The following is an 18716-nucleotide window of genomic DNA, read 5'->3' as shown; positions in this document are numbered from 1 at the left end:
CCCCCCTTCACAGACGAGATACTCACCTTTCCCATTTCACAATCCTACTGGCTATCGATTTGTCCAGATATGAACCGCCCCCTCTCTACCACCCACAACACGTATACACACCCACCCCAGTGTCTCTACTAGGTACAACTAGTTACCTACCTAGTTACCCAACAGACCTGGCAGTTTGTGGCCCCGGTGAACTGATCCATAATCCCCTCACTCCTCTCCCCACAAGATATAGGGCGATGGAGAATAATCCAGTCCGGAAGGGGTAAGTTACCTCCACCAGTTCATACACAGTTACAAACTTTCCGACAAACCTGACACCCCTCCCCCGCGGCACGTGGTTCCAAACATGATGCAGCCAGTCCCTAAGTAAAGAAAGGGAGCACCCGGCGTCTGAGAATATTAGGATGAATATCGGATATAATTTCCCTCGTTATCTTGATAATTGATTATAATTGATTATATCATTATTACTCAAAATCGGAGTCAAGGGAGGGGGGGGGCAAGGGGCCCACTTGGCTTCCTCCAAGTCCCTATCTTAATTAAGGGAGTAGTGGATCTTCGGGTGTGGCGCTTGGTTTGGGTTTTGGTGTGTAAGCCCTCAGCCGTGAAACTAGGCTACGTAGGAGGAAGGGGAATTACTCCGGTGGTGGAGACTTGGGGTCGGTTCTTCGTTTCTATTTAGGATTGATGCCGGGGTGCCGCGGCGTGGGAGATCACAAGGGTCCTAATGTGGGGTAAACTATAGGCTGGGGTTCTGGTCTACTGTGTACAGGGCTCTATGGCTGAGGAAATGAGAATTAAAAGTCTTTCATTCAACCCATTGACCGGCAATGAGGCTTGGTTCACGCAAATGTATTATTATTGGTAGAGGAACACAATGGAGTACACTACGTACGTTACTTCTTGTGTAAAGTCTTGATTATGGCCATTCGGGGGATATGTATATGCCCCGCTTTCAAGGTGTCACAATAGACACGTTCGGGACCAGAGATCATAGCCATGGTCATGGTCAGTCATGCATGCATTCTGCATGCATGCTTTTCATGGTAGCGCTCCAGCGCTCACCAAAAAAAAGAGTTTGCTCGCAAGGTGATACTTGTGGTATGAGCTAGTCATTAGACTCATCAATTAAGCATGTCTGTCTCAATGCTTCATGCAACAATAGTGCACCGGCAGGGTTGCTGGTAGACAGTGGGAACGGCAATAAAGGGAGCGAGGAGCGTGAAGCTCTCAATGTGGCCGTAGAAACCTCATCAGAGGGTTCTTGTCTGGGCAGCTGCTTCGCTGGAGTGCGACCAGGATCTGAGACAAGCCCTTCGCGCATATTCGCAGATGCCAGGTCTAGAGCAATCGGATTAGCTGCGGGCTTGTTGGAAAGGACAACAGGTTAGAACAACAACAGAGTTAACTTGTCGACATCCTATCAACTACCCATCCATTTCCAGAGCAGCCGCGTGAGCTGTTTGCGATGGATTGGCTTTCCAATGTAATCACTCATGCCCTTGGCCATGTACATCTCCGCGTCACCCTTGAGCGCATTGCCGGTGAGCGCGATGATCGGGACGTCCAAGCCCATTTGCCGAATCTGTTGAGTGGCCTCGACACCATCTAGGATCGGCATGTTGATATCCATGAGGATTAGGTTGTAAGCAAACGGTTGTTGCTTCACCAGTCGTACTGCTTCCGCACCATCCCATGCAGCATCAACCCGCGCAAAGCCCATGCTCTTGAGAAGCTTGAGCATAACCATTTGATTCACCAGGTTGTCCTCGACGAGCAGCACGTACTTCTGGGGTGCAAGGGCCTGGATCTTGGCTTCGACATCGACGACGTTTTCCACGAGAGGACTGAAAGTCCTCAACGGTACCTTGAGATCCACCCGACGCATCTTCGTCGTCATCCAGAACACACTGCCACGACCTTCCGGATTCGGTCGGAATCCCACGCTTCCGTCCATAAGCTCCGCCAAGCTCTTGCAAATTGACAAGCCAAGGCCTGTGCCCTGATATCTTCTTGTGTTTGAGTCAGCAAAGCGGGTAAACGGCGTGAACAGGGAGCTATGCGCATCCTCTGGGACCCCCACTCCTGTGTCGAAGACTTCCGTGGTGATGTTAAATACAGTCGGATCAGCCATGTCCTCAGCAAAAGAGGTGTAAATCTTAACATAGCCGCTGTCGGTAAATTTGACGGCATTTCCCACCAAGTTCTGAAGCACCTGGCGGTAGCGCAGAGGGTCACCCTCAACCTGCAAAGGAAACCCCGGGGTGATGTAACTGCTCAGCTCCACGTCGGGCTTTAAAGTGCTTTTGCAATTACGCAAAACAGCCCCAGTGACGTTGTCGATGCTGAACGCATCGGGATGTAATGAGAAAGAGCCAGACGATAGTTTCGAGTAATCCAGGACATCATTGATGACCTGTAATAGAAGCGAAGTCGAGTCCTCGATGATAGCAGCGTACTCACGCTGACGCTCGGTCAGGCCCGCTTCCATGAGTGTCGTTAGGGCGAGAAGCATTCCATTCATGGGTGTACGGATCTCGTGGCTCATGTTGGCCAAGAAGTCGGTCTTCAGCTTGGATGACTCTTCGAAAGCAGCGATCATGCGTGCCTCCGCCGCATTGCGCTCCGTCAAATCACGCGTGACCTTGGTGAAACCAATGTGCCGACCGAACTCATACATTGGAGTGATCAAAACATTGGCCCAGAATCGCGATCCATCTTTCCGGTACCGCCAGCCTTCGTCTTCAACCTTGCCCTCTCGGAGACAGACAACCAGTTCCTTTCCCGGCTTGTCCGCAAGTCGGTCTTCCTTCCCGTAAAATGTAGAGAAGTGCTTTCCGATAATGTCCCGGGCGCTGTATCCTTTTAGTATGGCGGCACCGGAATTCCACGTCACGATATTGCCTCGCGTGTCCAGCATGAATATGGCGTAATCCTTGACTGTGTCCAGCAGCACCTTGTAGGTATCGTTAACATAGGAATGGTGGTTATTGGTAGGGTTGGAGAATTTCTTGATTATGGAGTGCGCTTCGAGTACCATGTAGAGTAAAGTGCTCTTCTCGTAAATCGGTGTAATGCGAAGTGAGTAGTACGAGTTCGGTTCGTCCAGGTGGATGTTGTCGACCAGTTGAATGTCCCGCGATGTGATTGCTGCTCGGAGCGCACCATACAATGTGGCGATATCGAGGGCTGGGATGACACGGGGACAGATATCGCAGATAAAGCTTTCGAGTACCACATCCCTGGGCAAGCCTGCAAAAGACAAATGTGAATCCGAAACCTCCACGACCTGCAAGGAAGCATCCAGCACGACGGTTGGGGTGGGTGTAAGTCGATAAATGCGACTTAGAGCATGATCAAGCGGCTGCCGATTTGCGCCGCTGTCTGCGCGCTGGGCGACATCACTCTGCGCCGGTTTCGAAGATTCTTCGCGGAGTTTCATGTGGTCTAGTTCGTCATCTTCATCCTCATCTGGGGGAGTTGTGACCATGGTAAAATTGAGTGGTGGTGCTTGGTTCTTGTTCTCGATGCCGAGGCGAAAGAGCCGCTTGTTGAGATCCATGCTGAACCACACATGGATGAACAGCGGCCTAATGTAGGAGAGGGGAGGGAATGAGGAGAGAGGGGTGTTGAAGCAACAATGGGGAATGGAGGAGGGATACAAGACAGGTGATTACAACAACGTATAGTTGAGATAGAACAAATAGGGTGTAAAGGCAGAAGAGAAGAGTAAAAGGGAAGAGGAAGAGGGTGAAGAAGGGCGAGGCGGCGAAAGTGGCTTATAGAGACAGATGGAAAGAGAAGTGGGTATGGTGGGGATGGCAAGCAGAGGATCCTCTTTTCCGACTACTTGCGTTCGCAGGGAAAAGAGGGAGGGGGAAAAAAAGGGACAGAAAAAAAAACCTTGAATGAGAAAAGGAAATCAATGAAGAAAAGAATCGTGGCAGATTGGACTGGATGAATGGATGGAGTGGATAGGAACCAGGAAGTCGAGAGAGAAGGTGTGGTAGGTAGAACAAGACAAGACCAGACAAGAACAAGAGAAAGAGAGGGAGAGAGTCAAGGTAAGGTAAGGTAAGGAAGGGTAAAGGTTAGAATGGAACAGACGCAGACAAACTACCTCCTAGTAACACCACCACCGACGTCAACAGTGAGCCGTCAGAAGACCGGATCGACCAACCACTGGACGGAAGCGAAGCCCGACAGCCGCGGGGGAGAAATTAGTAAGATCCTGACTAAGTCTGGCCTTTTTCAATAGGGAAAGTAACTACTAAGAAGGTAGTTACCTAGTAGTAGGCAGGTGGTGCAGTGTGGCAGGCAAAAGTAAGTCGATCAGCCGCCAGTCCGTGGATCCTTTTAGTGTAGTATACGAGAACACAAATGGAGAGGAGGAAAAGCAGAAAAAAGTAGCAGTAGTGATGATGATGTTGACGACGAGGACGAGGAGGATGATGCCGATGATGGATGAATGGTACTTTCCGTACACTAGTTAGTGAATAATAACAAAAATCATGCAATCACCACCGATATGAGGCGCGAAAAAAAGCACTAGACCCCAGTATTATATCGATTGTCAATTATCAATTATGCAATCAATCAATCAGTCAATCAGTCAATTTATCGATCGGGAATGTTGCCCTTGACTTCTCGCCTGTTTTAGCCCGTGGTGATTTGCCCTGGACGCCTCATTCTTTATATTGGATCATGATCAATGGATGGTTCTCGGTAAACCAACACCAAAAAACCATTACAAGAAATTAATACCAAATTAAATGGAAAGATGGAAATTATATGAAATAAGATAAGAATAATAAAAAAAGAAAATCAAAATGCCCCAGTATATAATAATACAGAGAGGAGGATAGAAAAATAGGCCACCACCAGCCTGCAAAAGGGAGGCGGGGGCAAAAAAATGGATAATGGATGGATGGATGGATGGATCGCCATTTGAAAATGGTCAGCCAGTCAGTCGCTTCTCACATTAATGCTCACCCACGAGTCAACTGGGATCAGGTTGAAGATTCCGGTTTCATAGAGTGGGAAACTCGGGTCGTGACCAAGGCAGGGCAGACGCTTTCCCACTAGCTTGCTCCAGATCTGACCTCATCTGCGCCTGTAGGCGGACGGCCAGAACCCAACAGGCCAACTGAGAGCCCGGCCCGGATTCCCCTTGCAGTCAAGCGCCACTGGATGATTCCCCGGTCAGGCTCAGCCTGAAAAAAAAAAAAAAGAGAAATAAAAAGATTAAAAATAAAAAAAGAGAGAAAGAGAGAGAGAGAGCTTGCCTACAGTACTGACTGAAGTCGTCTGCTGAGGCTTATCAAAAGTATTTTCTCAGTTAATTGCGCTAACTTGACTTACGTAGGATGATTAAGAATCAGTCAGACACAAGTAAATATCTTGTTCAACTCAAAGCTATTCAGAAAATGTCTCACTTATGCTTGTGAGCATCTTACTTTATTTTCAGATTGTGTCAACAATCTAACAGTACTAGTAGACAACATTTAATGGATAACTATGCAATTGAGGCTGACTGAAAAACAGCCACAAAATCTACTGCTCCACTCTCTAGCCATTTATGCCTCAGGCTATAAGGCAACCAATCTTCCGACCTGGCAAACGTGATGCGATCAGCGACCGGAACGATCCGCTGATTTACATCTACAACGGAGGACGGTCGGTCACGGTTCTCCCAAGTTTATTGTCCTTTGACTACGGAGTAGCTACATGCTACATGTTCGGTACATTCATGCATCCATGCATCCAGTCAATCATTCGTGACAAGTCCCTGCGTTACCCGGTTGGGGTGGTTCCTCCCATGAGAATGGGACCCAATCGAGGAATGGCAAACATTCGAAATATACGAGCTTGACACTTCCAGCCAACCCTCTCGCTCTATTTCCCTCTGTCCGTGTCAGTGTCGTGTTTCCCGCCACCGCCTCGCAAGTATTCAACCATCCCGTGCATTCTCCGCCTCATCGCGGCCATGGACGCCGTGAGCGGATGAGGGTCCGATGATGCGCAAGCAGACGTAGGGATACTGAACAACCGTCATGGTCATCATAACGGTAGCATCTAGACTGTTCCGATGCAGAGGGGTCTGGATTGCTTTCGACTATCGCCGGTCCTGTCCTCCGTTTCCAGTGCCCCGTGCCTTTCTCCGCGTTCCCCTGACCTGATGTCATCTTGCGCGCCGTTCCCTTCCAAAACAGCCCTCGAGCATTTCCTGTAACAGCAATGAGCAACGGTAGGACGACGAGTAAACTTGGCAGCACTAGCCCCTGCTGCACATTCAAGACCTTAAAAAAATCCCCTAGGTTGAGGTTCGTGGGCTTCACAGAGCGCGGGATTTCGGTACGCTGCGTGGCAAACCGGTCAACATCCGTGCCAAATCCTTGCGCGTTTCGTTGCCCCAAACTTTGTCGATGACGACGAGTACGTATATGTGCTGAGACGGACGGGGACCGAAAGAGAGTGCGGTCAGTTCATACCATGTGCCCGAGTTATGTCCGATTTTAGATTGTGTAGAGCATGGACTGGATACGTACACTAATTATACGTCGTATGTTTATAAGGGAGATGGAGATATAGGGGACTAAAGCAGGGCTCTCTGCCGGGTAAGTATCTAGAGTACTCCGTCCGTACCATGCACGATGATGGGCAGAAAGAGACGGCAGGGACTCCACCGGGAAAAACAACCACAACCAACCCCCTCACCAACAACCCTTGTAGGGATGTCATGACATATCACGGCACTTGCAATCGACGGTACTCCGATCGTGGCTTGAATCCCACGAGGGCCGCGATTTTGGCTCCCGGGGCAAAAAGTGATCAAATGGTGATGGAAGCTGATCGAACCGTCGAACCCCATTGGGATTGCCCTTCAATTGCATTGGTGGCAGTCTAGAGCGCCTCTTGGCAAGTAGATGAAGAAGTCGGGTGACCCAGAGGGACCTGAGGCAGGAGTGCACTGTAAATAGTGAGTGGAGAAGCAGGTGGAGACCGAAGTCGATATGAGACTATGAGGAAGAGGAGCATGAGTAGGACCGCACTGAGAACCCGCCCTCCGTATCATTCTCGGGCGTCGGCATCCTCACCTCACTTACTGAGTTACTAAAGTTGCTAACCTTCTCCTGTACACATGGAGTTAGACAAGTTTCGAGGATCAAAGTTTTCCCTTGGTTAGTACTTTTCGCGGCCCCCCCCTTTTTTTTTGCTCTCCTTAACTTTCGGTGTCTGGGGAGAAGAAAACTACGTCACTGTCTCGAGTCTCCCTCGCTTCGGGATTTGCTCTTCTTATTCCACTTATTCCACTTGCCATTGACCCTGACTGCAGCAGGAAAACAGAAACAATCATCTTAGTCTCGAATTCCTTGAACCTCTCCCCAACTCCCCTCTCCACATGTTCTCGAAACCACACCAGTGTGTCAGTCCCGCTTGACTTGCTTCCAAAATTACTCTCTTCGGAAATCCAGGGCACTGTTAGTGGCGGCTTAGCCCGGTCCGGAGAGGCTTAGGCTATAATCGTCTGTATCGGTGCACTCCACTGTTTCCTCGGCTCAAGGTTGTCCAGCGACTCTCGGACCAGCCAGAGAGCCCCCCTCACCCCCAGTTCTGCAGAGTCGACAGATTGTTCCACCGCTTCGTCAGATCTGACAGGGTGTTTCGCATTCAGCTTCTATACTTCTTAGGCTATTAGCCGATCGGATTGTCCCCTCAATTCCTCTCCCTGGCAAACAGGGAAAGCGACGGGGGCCACTTAGACCAGGACAGGACAGGACAGGACAGGACACGATGACGGATGAAAAGAACTCATCGACGATCCAGGTGGGCTAGACCCATAATAATCGAAACAATTCCCCAAAGTCCAAGCACAGAGTCACATCAATATCCATCGATGGTCATATTTTCCCCTCATTCCCCACGTGGTCGTTCGCTCCCCCACCATCGCTTGTCGCACGACACCCGCATACAGATGACAGACGGTCACAGACCCCGATCTGACATATCGTTCACTCTTCAATCAGAGGATCGCCCTTGCATGTCACACTGACCGTCCTCTGCCTCGTAGGAACAACCCCCATTAGACTCGATAAGCGATAGTACCAGCGTGCTGAGTGACTACCATGCCGAAGAAATCCTCCCCTATGAAGCGGGTGATTCGCCTTTCCCAGAGGTCCGCGCGGTCGTCCGGCCGGTAGACGATCAGAATCTACCGGTCAACACGGTGCGCATGTGGGTGATTGGTGTTGTCTTTACCATTGTAGGTACTATGCGCACTCTCTTCCCTTGAGACAGCTACAGGGATAGCCACGAGAGGTCTCCAATCACTGACGAGTGCCCCTCCCCTTTGCAGGTAGGAAGCGGTCTAAACCAATTCTTTAGCTTGCGACAGCCGAGCGTAACCATCAGTGCATTAGTGGCGCAGCTGCTGGCCTATCCGATCGGATGCGCTTGGGCACAGTGGGTGCCGCTGGGCTGGATGAACCCGGACCGCCATTTCAACATCAAGGAGCATGCCCTGATCACGATCATGGCCAATGTCTCCTTCGGGTCAGCGGCAGCCACGCAGATGATCGAGGCGATGGTCAAATTCTACGGGATGCCTTCACAGGGCGGATTCGAAATCTTGCTGGTGATCACGAGTCAACTGTTCGGATTTGGCCTGGCCGGCATGGCTTCGCGCTGGCTAGTGGGCCCGGCAACCATGATCTGGCCGCAGGTGCTATCGAATGCAGCCCTACTTTCGACTCTGCATTCGCGCAAAAACCTCGTTGCCGACGGGTGGATCATTAGCCGACTCCGCTTCTTCCTGATTGTTTTTGTTTTGGGGGCCATCTGGTACTTTGCTCCGGGCTATCTCTTCTCCGCCCTCAGCACCTTCAGCTTCATCTGCTGGATTGTGCCCGACAACGTAGTCGTGAACCAGCTGTTTGGTCAGGTGACGGGACTGGGAATGTCCCTGTTGACCTTCGACTGGGCACAGGTCGTTTTTGCGAACCAAAGCCCACTCTTAGTGCCCTTCTGGGCGGGTCTTAATGTCATGGGCTCGTTCGTTTTGTTTTACTGGTTGATCTGTCCGATTCTCTACTACACCAACACCTGGTACTCGGCTTATCTGCCCATCCTCAACTCGAATACCTTTGACAACACCGGCAAGACCTACAACACTACCCGTGTAATGAATTCGGATGGGTCCTTCAATGTAGACGCTTACCGGGATTACTCCCCCATGTTTTTGCCTGCCGGGTACGCTTTGACGTATGGCATTGCATTCGCTAACCTCACCGGGATCTTCTTCCATGTGGCATTGTACCATGGAAAGGATCTGATTGAACAGTGGAAAGGTCGGGATCAGAAGGATGTTCATTCTCGGATCATGGAAACCTACAAGGATGTTCCTTGGTGGTGGTTCGCTGCCGTCACCGTTCTTATGTTTGTGCTGAGCATCGTGACCAACGAGGTCTGGCGGACTGGTTTGCCGGCATGGGCCGTGCTGGTGGCCTTCATTCTCCCCATCATCTACTTCATTCCTGTGGGGATCATCAAGGCCATAACCAATATCTCCAGCAACCAGCTCAATCTAATCACCGAATTTATCGGTGGGTACGCGTTCCTCGGTCGCCCGGTCGCAAACATGACGTTCAAGTTTTACGGCTATGTAGCCGTGTCGCAGGGGTTGGAGTAAGTTTTTAGCATAAGTTGATGACTGACTACCGAATCGAGGCTAACTAAATCTTCCCCAGGTTCGTAGCGGATATGAAATTGGCTCATTACCTCCACATTGCGCCCCGAACGCTCTTCATCGCACAGGGAATGGCTACGCTCATCGGAGCTGTGGTGCAGTGCGGTGTAACGGTGTTCATGATCACACGGATCCACGGTGTGTGTACACCTAAAGCCGCAGGGGGATTTAGTTGTCCGCATGGGGCGGTCACCTACTCCTCCTCCTTGATCTGGGGTAAGTCCGATCTGTTCCTCACGTGGGGTACTTTTGCGCACATGTGTTGCGCAAGCACCACGTTTTGCTTGCAAGCACATGGTCTAATCATTCGGGATTCGACATTTTTAGGGGCCCTTGGACCCGAACGGAACTTTTCCCCGGGCCGCATCTACGGCAACCTGCTATGGTTCTTCCTGGTCGGTCCGGTGGTAGTGGTCCTCACGTGGCTGTTGGGTCGGCGGTGGAAGAAGGTGAATTACCTCTCTTGGCCGGTAGTTTTTGGAGCCATGAGTCTGGTTCCTCCCGCAACAGGCATCAATTTCTCCTCTTGGTGGGTGGTCAATGTCATTTTCAATGGAATCTTAAAGCGACGGAAACCGGCCTGGTGGTCTAAGTATAGTGCGTTTACCCTTGACTCCTCCAATCTCGTTATGGTATTGTTATCAACTAACCCAACTAGATTATGTGCTTTCCGCTGCCCTCGATGCTGGAGTCGCCGTTGCGACGGTCATTATCTTCTTCTGCATTACCCTGCCTGCGGGCAAACTGAACTGGTGGGGAAACTCGGTGTATGATCAAACCACGGATGCTCATGGCACCCCATATCTACCCTTGCCTGCAGCAGGGTACTTCGGGCCTGCCAAAGGGACTTGGGAATGACACTAAATGGGTTCTCCTTTGGATGTATTGTGTAGTCAGTTACTGTATCTACTGTACCCAGATAGATAAATATTTGGTCGACATTGTAGGACTTGAGGGCGATTATTTACAGTATGTACTGTACATTAATAATTGATAAAAGATGTTCGGTTTGTTCTGTTTGTTAAAGCATGGACTTGGCGGAGATCCGCGACCGGCGCTAAGCGGCGCCTGGCGCAGAGCCCTTCGGCTTCCACTGCATCTTTCCCCACAGCCTCCCTCTGAGGGTGCTTCCCCAAAGCCACACCAAGCAAACATTGGTTATTGATTTAGGTTAGTTAATCTTTCCCCAACTCTCTCTCTCTCTCTCTCTCTCTCTCCCTCTCTCTTCTCCCTCATTCTTTCTCTCTTCCTTTGGTCCACTCCCTCTCCAACAACCACCTATTCACCAACCCAAACACCCTCCAGGATTGCAATTCTTCTCTTCAATCCTTCCCCTCTCTTCCCCCTCAAGTAACTAACCCACAAGCATCATTACAGGAGACATCGGTGTCGTCCCGGTATGGCCTGCGGTCCGAGCCGCCCTCCCTGGTCTGTTGCTCCTCTACTGGCACCATGACGAATCGTGACCCCGACTTTCGACACCAGCTGGGCAAATTTCGTCTCGATCCGCTGCCAGTTCCCTCCCATCCTCGTGCCCCTCCAACGAATACAGCTACTCCTGCTGCGCCTTCATACGCACTCTCGCCTTCCTTACAAACATCTCTCCCGCCTCCGGTATCCCAGCAGCGGCAGCAACATGCGCTCCCCCCACCACACATACCTCGATCACAAGCTTCGGTCTCCCCTGTTCCTCCACCTCGCAGCAAACGAGTCTCGACTGCCTGCGACTTCTGTCGCAAGAGAAAGAAGAAATGTGATTTCAGATACCCCAATTGTTCTGCCTGCACGCGCGCCGGTGTTCGTTGTACCATCCCCCCACCAGGTCCTCAAGTCGCCGCAGCCTCCGTGCCCCGTGATCAATTGGAGACTTTACAGAACAGGGTCCGATGGTTGGAGGAGGTCATACGCCGCAAGACGGGTATCTCGGTCGCGGAACGACCTACAGGGGCCCAATTGGATGGGGAGGCCGATCCGGACTGGTGGTATCAGGTCCCCGCCATGATGATGGCGCGCGAGGCTCCCACGCGCTCCACCACCGCGACCACCACCCCTACAGCAGCGGCCGCATCTAGCAGCGGTTCAACGCCAAACTCTTCTACCGTGGGGACAGAGTTACCCAACGTGGGCGAGATTTTCAGGGACCAGTTGGAACACCGCCGCCCTTCAGTTGCACGAGCCGTTGCGTCTGCCCCCCGGGTGGTTCGGCTTCCCTCGTTGGATGAAGCGGAGCGAGTCGCTTCCCAGTACTTCGATAGCATGGGCTATCAGTACCCTTTCCTCAATCGTACGGAGTTCTTCGCGAACATGCGCCGCATCTATGCAGGCGAGGTTCCTGCTCCCGAAGTCCATAACTCGTATCACATCACCATTGCGACCGCCCTGTTGATCGGATCAGCTGATAGCTCCAAAGCTGTGGAATTCTATCAGGCTGGCGTCGAGACCCTCTCGTCGGCGCTACAGAACGAAGACTTGGCGGCCGTGAGAGCTTTGTTGAGCATGGCACTGTATACTATGTTCGCCACGAGTGGCCCGAGCGTATGGCATTTGCTGGGAACGGCTCTTCGCTTGGCTACCAGCTTAGGTTTACACAAAGCTCGACCCTGGGGAAATTTGGTCGACGAGGAGATGGCGAAACGAGCATTCTGGAGTCTTTATAACCTGGATCGGCTGATTGCAAGTACCCTTGGGCGGCCGTTAGGTATTGCAGACGAGGACATCTCAGTGGGTTTGCCGCGGGAGTTCAACGATGACTGGTCTGAAGCCCCGGGGGCCAGCACCATGACCATTCCCTTGCAGGTCGTGCGTCTCCGGCGGATCTTCTCCCGTCTTTATTCTTACTGTAGGTCATATCCTCGCCTGCTGGGTCAGGTTTGTCGTTTCGCGTACTTACTCTCGCAGTGTACAATAATCAGCCCCCACCACCTCCCTCTGAGGTTTTAGTCACGCTTGGGCATTTTCGTCAAGAGCTGGACGAATGGCGTCGGGCTGCCCCAGTATATCCACCGGCATTACTCTACTCGACCAGCTATTATGACTACCTTTACGCCACTACTTTGCTTCTCATGTACCGTCCAAGTCCACGAAACCCAACACCCGATGCGGCTAGCATTGTAAGCTGCGGCGATGCTAGTATTCAGGTCCTCCGGTCGTACTGGGACAGCTACTCGGCAGGAAAGCTTAAGTGGATCTGGTTGACTCTCAGTCAGATATACTTTGCTGGGATCACCATCTTGTGGTGTTTGAATCACAACCTGCAAACCGTCCGTGAGGGTCTAGTGGCGCCGTGGCAGCCCGAAGAGCGGGCGATGCGGCGTGCCATTCAGGCCGTTATTGTTGTGTTAGAGGAGTTTGGCAAGCGTCGACCAGGAGTCGAGCGATTGGCGGAATCGTTCCGCAATCAGAGTACTACGATCTTTAGCCATTTCGCATACCAGCAGGAGCAGCAACAGCAACAACAGCAACAACAGCAACAACAGCAACAACAGCAACAACAGCAACAACAACAACAACAACAACAACAACAACAACAACAGCAACAACAACAACAACAACATCTCATTCAACCCCAACATCCGCCTCCACCTTTATTGGCTCCGGAGCAGTCTCTGCCTCCTCAGCCGCAACATGTTTTAATGGCGCCGCCGGTACCGATGGCACCGGTACTTGACGACGTTCTGCTGGTCGATGCATCCGGAATGGTGCCAGTAATCGATCCCCAACTGGCAGAGCAGCTGTTCTATTCTTATGACTGGTTTCAGGAGGAAATGGCGACCTATTATACCCTATAATGTATTTGGAGCTTGGGCGTTGCTGGGGAAACTTTATGTGTAGAATAGCCAGGGTTACCCCGCTAGATAACATGGAACCCCTCATCTGTTCCCTCTTTGTCATATCTTTTCTTTTATCTACTGACTCCAACGCTGCCGCCGTCACATCTCTCGATATTTACATTTTTTTCAACATGGCCAAGCAGCTGGCACGAACTCAGGTCTTCCATGGCACACTGATCCATACCATCAGTTCAACTGAGCTGGAGATCCTCACCGACACGGTAATCATCGTCAACCCGACCGGCATTATCCAAGGTATCCACCCGTCCACGCCAGCCGCCACCATTTCACAACTGCTGGTGCAGCATCACGACTTGAATCCACCTACCTACCGCTTGACCATCCTTGATCCAACTGAATTTCTCATTCCCGGCTTTATCGACACTCACACCCACGCTCCACAGTGGGCCCAACGCGGCACTGGCCGAGGCATTCCTCTCTTACAATGGTTGGAGGAGATCACGTTCCCCCACGAAGCTAAATTGGCCGATCCACACTATGCACGACGGCTCTACTCCGTCTGCGTCCGAGGAGGCCTCCAGCAGGGCGTCACGACCGCCTGTTATTATGGGTCGCGACATGCCGAGGCGTCCGTGATTCTGGCTGAAACCTGTCTCGCTCAAGGCCAACGTGCATTGATAGGCAAATGCAACATGAATCGCCACGCACCAGACTGGTACCGCGATAGCTCCGTTGCTGAATCGATCACAGACACGGAAACGTTCATCCGAAAAGTCCGGGATCTGGACTCTGGCCACGAGCTAGTCACTCCGGTGATCACGCCCCGATTCGCCATTAGCTGCGAGGAGAAGCTTCTCCACGAGCTGGGACAGCTCGCAGCCCGCAACCCTGACCTGCCAATTCAAACTCACTTCAACGAGTCCCGCGGCGAGGTGGAGTTTACACGCACCCTATTCCCCAATGACACGAGTGAGACGGAGCTCTACGAACGGCTGGGGCTTCTCAACGAACGCAGCATCCTCGCCCATGCCATCTACCCAGGCGATGCGGAGATCGACCGAATGGCGCAGTTGGACTGCGGGATTGCCCACTGCCCGATCCCGAACGTGACGATGGATTTATTCATGGTGGCCCCAGTGCGAGAGTATCTGCGGCGCGATATCAAGATCGGCTTGGGGACCGACTGCGGTGGGGGGTATTCAAGCTCGATGCTGGAGGTGATGAAGGCCGCGTTTGTAGTCTCGACCGCCGGATGTACCATGACGCAGGGACGCGATGAGCCGTTGACTCTCACGGAAGGGTTCTACATGGCCACCTTCGGGGGTGCGCGAGTCTGTGGACTCGACGGAAAGGTGGGGAACTTTCTCATTGGCAAGGAATTTGATGCGTTGCTGGTGAGGACGAAGACCGGTGTCATGGCGCCGGTGGAGGAGACCGATGATGTAAGGACGGTGTTTGAGAAGTTTCTCATGACTGGCGATGACCGCAATATTATGCAGGTCTTTGTCAAAGGCAGGAGAGTTCATGTACTCTAATGTTGTGGTATATTGAGGGACGGAAAATTGAGCAATCTCTTCCTGCCCGATGGAAACTTCTTACTGTGTGGAGGTGGATGAATCTGAACCTAGTACAAGGATGGGTGTATCTATAAATGGATCCATAAACAGGGCTGACGGAAGGGGGAAAAAGCAAGGCAGCCGGGATCTCCGCCTCAGGCATTCCAACACCCAAACTCCCACATGCTGTTTCAACTTCAATCGACCAAGGCTGAACTGAACTGAACCAACAACTCGACTCAACTCGTCACTCCCCCCCCCCCCCATTTATTTATTTCTTCCTTGTCTTTCTCTCTTCTAGGCCAATCTCTCTCCCGTTCTCTTCTAACCCTTATCTTTTCCTGCTCTACATCTCTTTCGTTCTTTTCATTGTCTCATAATTGTCCAGCTGCCACTTTTCTCTGGTCAGCCTTTTTCCTGTGCGAGGGTCTCTCTAACTTACCTACGCGTTCCTGACTGCGGCATCCGTCTTCCTCAGGCACCACCCCTCTCCCATTCGTCCACCAGTTCTTTCACACGATAATCGCATCGAGTTTTCATTCGTTTTTCGCCTGATTACAAATTTCTTACTTCCAGTACATATCTGAGGCTCCTCACGGGCTCCTCACCCACCTGCTGTTCAGGATGGCCGAAGAACCACAAGTCATGTCTATCCAGCAACGGATTGCGGCGTTGAAACATGCCCAAGCGGGTCAGACTGGAGGCGCCGACGCCAGTGAGCCGACACTGATCCAACCCACTCCGTTCCCCATCCGCCCGGCTGCTCCTCCGAAACCCAAGACATTCAGTCTTCCCAATATCGATGAAGCTCCCGGCAGCAATGGATGGGCTCACAATGTCAATAGTGAGACCCCGCCGCCTACCTACAATGAATCATTCCCTAGCCCAGTCTCACGGCCAATGCCCACCCCCGCACCGGCCAAATTCAAGGCGCCCCCACCATTGCCCGTGCGCAAGCCTTCCGATCAGCAGGTCCAACAACGCCCTGCCTTACCACCGCGACGACCTACAAACCCTTCCCGGAAAGCCTCCCGGGAGTCGATGGCCTCAGACATATCGCGATCAACCACTACAAGTATAGGTCGCGCCACAATCACCTCCGTGGCCTCTTCCGACTCGGGAACAGGTCGCTCTCTGCCACCTGCATGGGGCGAGGCAGAATTACCTCCCTTGCCTCCCAAACGACAACCCCAACTGCCCTCTCGACCCTCGGCTGCATCTGTCAAAAGCAATAGTAGCCTGTCTGTGCCGCAACTGCCCGCGCGCAGGGGGTCTACCCAGAGTGTCTGCTCCTCCGACAGTACATATTCTCAGCCGCCCCGACCGCCTCCGCGACTCCCGTCCCGGAATAGCAGCGACAGGTCCCCCAGCACCAATACAGATAATACTTCGAATGAGAGTAGACCGACCCTTCCCAACAGAAGGTTACCTCCGCCGCCTCCATCAAACGCTGCTTTGGGAAAGCTGCAGCAGGCTGGATTCGCAGCGATCAACAGGACTACCTCTCCTGTGGAAACGAATGGTGGTCCTCCGCCGGTTCCATTGGCTTCACGCCCGTCCCCGCCAGATCTTTCTAAACTCCAAGCTAGCAAGCCTCGCTTGCCTGCTACTAGCCCAACGGCCGGGACGCCGAATGCTGCTGCTGCACAGACAGTGGCCTGTCTAAAATGTCGGGATTTCTCAGCAGCAGACGCCCACGCCGCTCAATATCCGCGTGCGACTCTGCCGACTTACGATTTGGGCTGGTTGGCCAGAGAGCTGACGGCGCCTTTCCCCTCGCCCACCGACAAGGCTCGTGTCATCTTCACCTGGCTGCATCATAATGTCGACTACGACGTAGATGCCTTCTATGGTAATCGCGTGCAGCCATCGACGCCGGCTAAGACGCTGGCTTCGGGATTAGCGGTATGCGAAGGGTATGCGGGCCTCTTTCAGGCCCTCGCGACAGAGGCAGGCCTCGAATCTCGCAAGGTTAGTGGCCACGGCAAGGGCATCGGGTATCTGGACCCCGTTCCTGGTTCAGCGCTTCCTCCGTTCAAGGGAAATCATGCCTGGAATGTGGTGCGGATTGATAATGGGCAGTGGAAGCTGATCGACACCTGCTGGGGGGCGGGATGCGTCCAGGGGGCGGGTCAGCCCTACCGAAGACAATTCAACCCGATCCATTTCATCGAGACCAATGATGAATTTGGCCTCAAGCACTTTCCCTCCAATGGAAACGACTTTTACCGGGATGACGGGCGTCCCGGAATCTGTTGGGAGGAATACCTTATGGGCAATCCAGCCTCACCTCTGGGGGCCGGGCAGCCGTTGGTCTACTCGGATGCGGAGAAGCACAGCATTGGAGCACGCACCTATCGGCCAGCGGCCAAGGAGATTGCGGTGCAGCAGGGCGGGCCGCTGCGCTTCCAGTTCGGACTCATCTGCGAGCACTGGACTCTGGAACACCACTCGCGGGCCCAGCCCGGTCTTTTCCTGTTGGCGATACATGGCGCGGATGGCGGACAGGACGACCGTCTGGTCTTCACGCATTTCCGGGGCACTAACCCCGGGGGCGGCGGAGATCTGTGGTATCTGGACGTGCCGGATGTTCGGAGTTTAGGCATCCCGGGCCAGACGGTGCAGGTAGTGGTACTCACACAGTTTGCGGATCGGAAAGATCCACGAGGTGTGTCTATTACGGCGGAGGAATATCGGCGTGGTGTTGGGCGGGTGGCAATGGCGTGGGCAGGTATCGCCCAATGGACATTAGTCTGAGGAGTCCGTCAACGAGTCTAGGTGAGACCGGTCATGGCATGGGACATTTGGCCCCCCTTGGGGCAATAGTACCCTCCGGTTAATTAGGGCTGGCTCCAGGGATAATTCAGGGTTGTTTCGTCACAACTACAACCGACCCCGCTTGCCCAGACTTCTCGTCTGGAATATTCATTGGATGCCTTGTGCCATCATTACTCGTACCTTGGAAGGGTCTTGTTTTTGGGAGGGGTACTTTACGGAGTACCAGGGGCACATACTATATTAATTACTTCTATTCCTACAACCTAACTAATGATAATGATGACACCCGTGAGCATCTACGCGAGTTTTTGAGTCCGAGTCAGAAATGAGCGCATGTAGCCGAGCACGAGCACCAGGCCCTAAAAGGCAGCCTCCCCTAACCCCCACCGAGAAAGAATTTTACCTAAGACCTTAGCTCTAGTGGCGATTGTGGTTTTTGTAGTAGGTAGTGGACGATTGGAGGAAAGAATTGCAATGAGAAAATCCGCCAATCCCTGGCTCGGGGCGGGCGATTCCGTTGCGAAGAGGGTTGCGAGAAGCCGTTTTCCTCGGCTAACGAACAGTCATGGAGATTAATTACTCGGGAGGGTGGGTGGATGGAGTCCGCCGCAACGGGGGAGTCTCATTCATATATAAAGGGGGAAAAAATGAAGCAGTGAATACATCAATGACGACAAGATAAGGAGTGCTTTGGGGACATCACCGGGACGAACCAGTTACCGTTTGTATCTGTTCATGGTGTGTGTTGTGTTGGTGTGTTGTGTTGGTGTGTTGTGTTGTGATGATCGGGATTGCTGCTGTTGAAAAGGCAGAGATTGTCGGGTAAGAACTGAGGGACTAAGACCG

General features: G+C 52.4%; 5 protein-coding genes across 5 annotated transcripts; 3 read left to right on the top strand and 2 right to left on the bottom strand.

Moving 5' to 3' along the window:
* Window positions 1-1423: 1423 nt before the first annotated feature.
* fos-1 (sensor histidine kinase/response regulator Fos-1/TcsA) lies at window positions 1424-3562 on the bottom strand (the record flags this gene model as incomplete). Its single annotated transcript, XM_025639039.1, has 1 exon — window positions 1424-3562. The coding sequence occupies one exon, from the start codon at window positions 3560-3562 to the stop codon at window positions 1424-1426; it is 2139 nt and encodes a 712-aa protein (XP_025495948.1).
* A 2361-nt stretch (window positions 3563-5923) lies between these two features.
* Window positions 5924-6615, bottom strand: BO82DRAFT_166564 (uncharacterized protein). The gene is made up of 2 exons (XM_025630306.1): window positions 6492-6615; window positions 5924-6359 (listed from the first exon to the last, which is right to left on the bottom strand). The coding sequence occupies exons 1-2, from the start codon at window positions 6492-6494 to the stop codon at window positions 5976-5978; spliced, it is 387 nt and encodes a 128-aa protein (XP_025495947.1). The 5' UTR covers window positions 6495-6615; the 3' UTR covers window positions 5924-5975.
* A 1528-nt stretch (window positions 6616-8143) lies between these two features.
* optF (small oligopeptide transporter, OPT family) lies at window positions 8144-10752 on the top strand. The gene is made up of 5 exons (XM_025630305.1): window positions 8144-8267; window positions 8361-9684; window positions 9747-9961; window positions 10073-10342; window positions 10404-10752. Exons 1-5 carry the CDS (start codon window positions 8234-8236, stop codon window positions 10601-10603), a joined length of 2043 nt encoding a protein of 680 aa, XP_025495946.1. The 5' UTR covers window positions 8144-8233; the 3' UTR covers window positions 10604-10752.
* A 253-nt stretch (window positions 10753-11005) lies between these two features.
* On the top strand, window positions 11006-15071 carry BO82DRAFT_380809 (putative C6 transcription factor; the record flags this gene model as incomplete). Its single annotated transcript, XM_025637790.1, has 3 exons — window positions 11006-12584; window positions 12644-13496; window positions 13766-15071. The coding sequence occupies exons 1-3, from the start codon at window positions 11198-11200 to the stop codon at window positions 15069-15071; spliced, it is 3546 nt and encodes a 1181-aa protein (XP_025495945.1). The 5' UTR covers window positions 11006-11197.
* A 291-nt stretch (window positions 15072-15362) lies between these two features.
* On the top strand, window positions 15363-18330 carry BO82DRAFT_351064 (uncharacterized protein; the record flags this gene model as incomplete). Its single annotated transcript, XM_025634322.1, has 1 exon — window positions 15363-18330. A coding segment is annotated over exon 1 (2128 nt), but the record flags the coding sequence as incomplete, so codon positions are not given.
* Between the last annotated feature and the right edge of the window lie 386 nt (window positions 18331-18716).

The sequence above is a fragment of the Aspergillus uvarum genome (assembly GCF_003184745.1).
Source record: "Aspergillus uvarum CBS 121591 unplaced genomic scaffold BO82scaffold_6, whole genome shotgun sequence".
Lineage (NCBI taxonomy): Eukaryota > Fungi > Ascomycota > Eurotiomycetes > Eurotiales > Aspergillaceae > Aspergillus > Aspergillus uvarum.
Note: the sequence above shows the minus strand (reverse complement) of the source record. Positions and strands in the feature narration are given on the sequence as shown.

Coding starts and splice junctions, on each gene's coding strand:
- optF (XM_025630305.1), top strand. CDS start 8,234: ATGTGGGTGATTGGTGTTGTCTTTACCATTGTAG. Junction 8,268..8,360: donor TGTTGTCTTTACCATTGTAG/GTACTATGCGCA, acceptor CTTTGCAGGTAG/GAAGCGGTCTAAACCAATTC. Junction 9,962..10,072: donor CTCCTCCTCCTTGATCTGGG/GTAAGTCCGATC, acceptor CGACATTTTTAG/GGGCCCTTGGACCCGAACGG.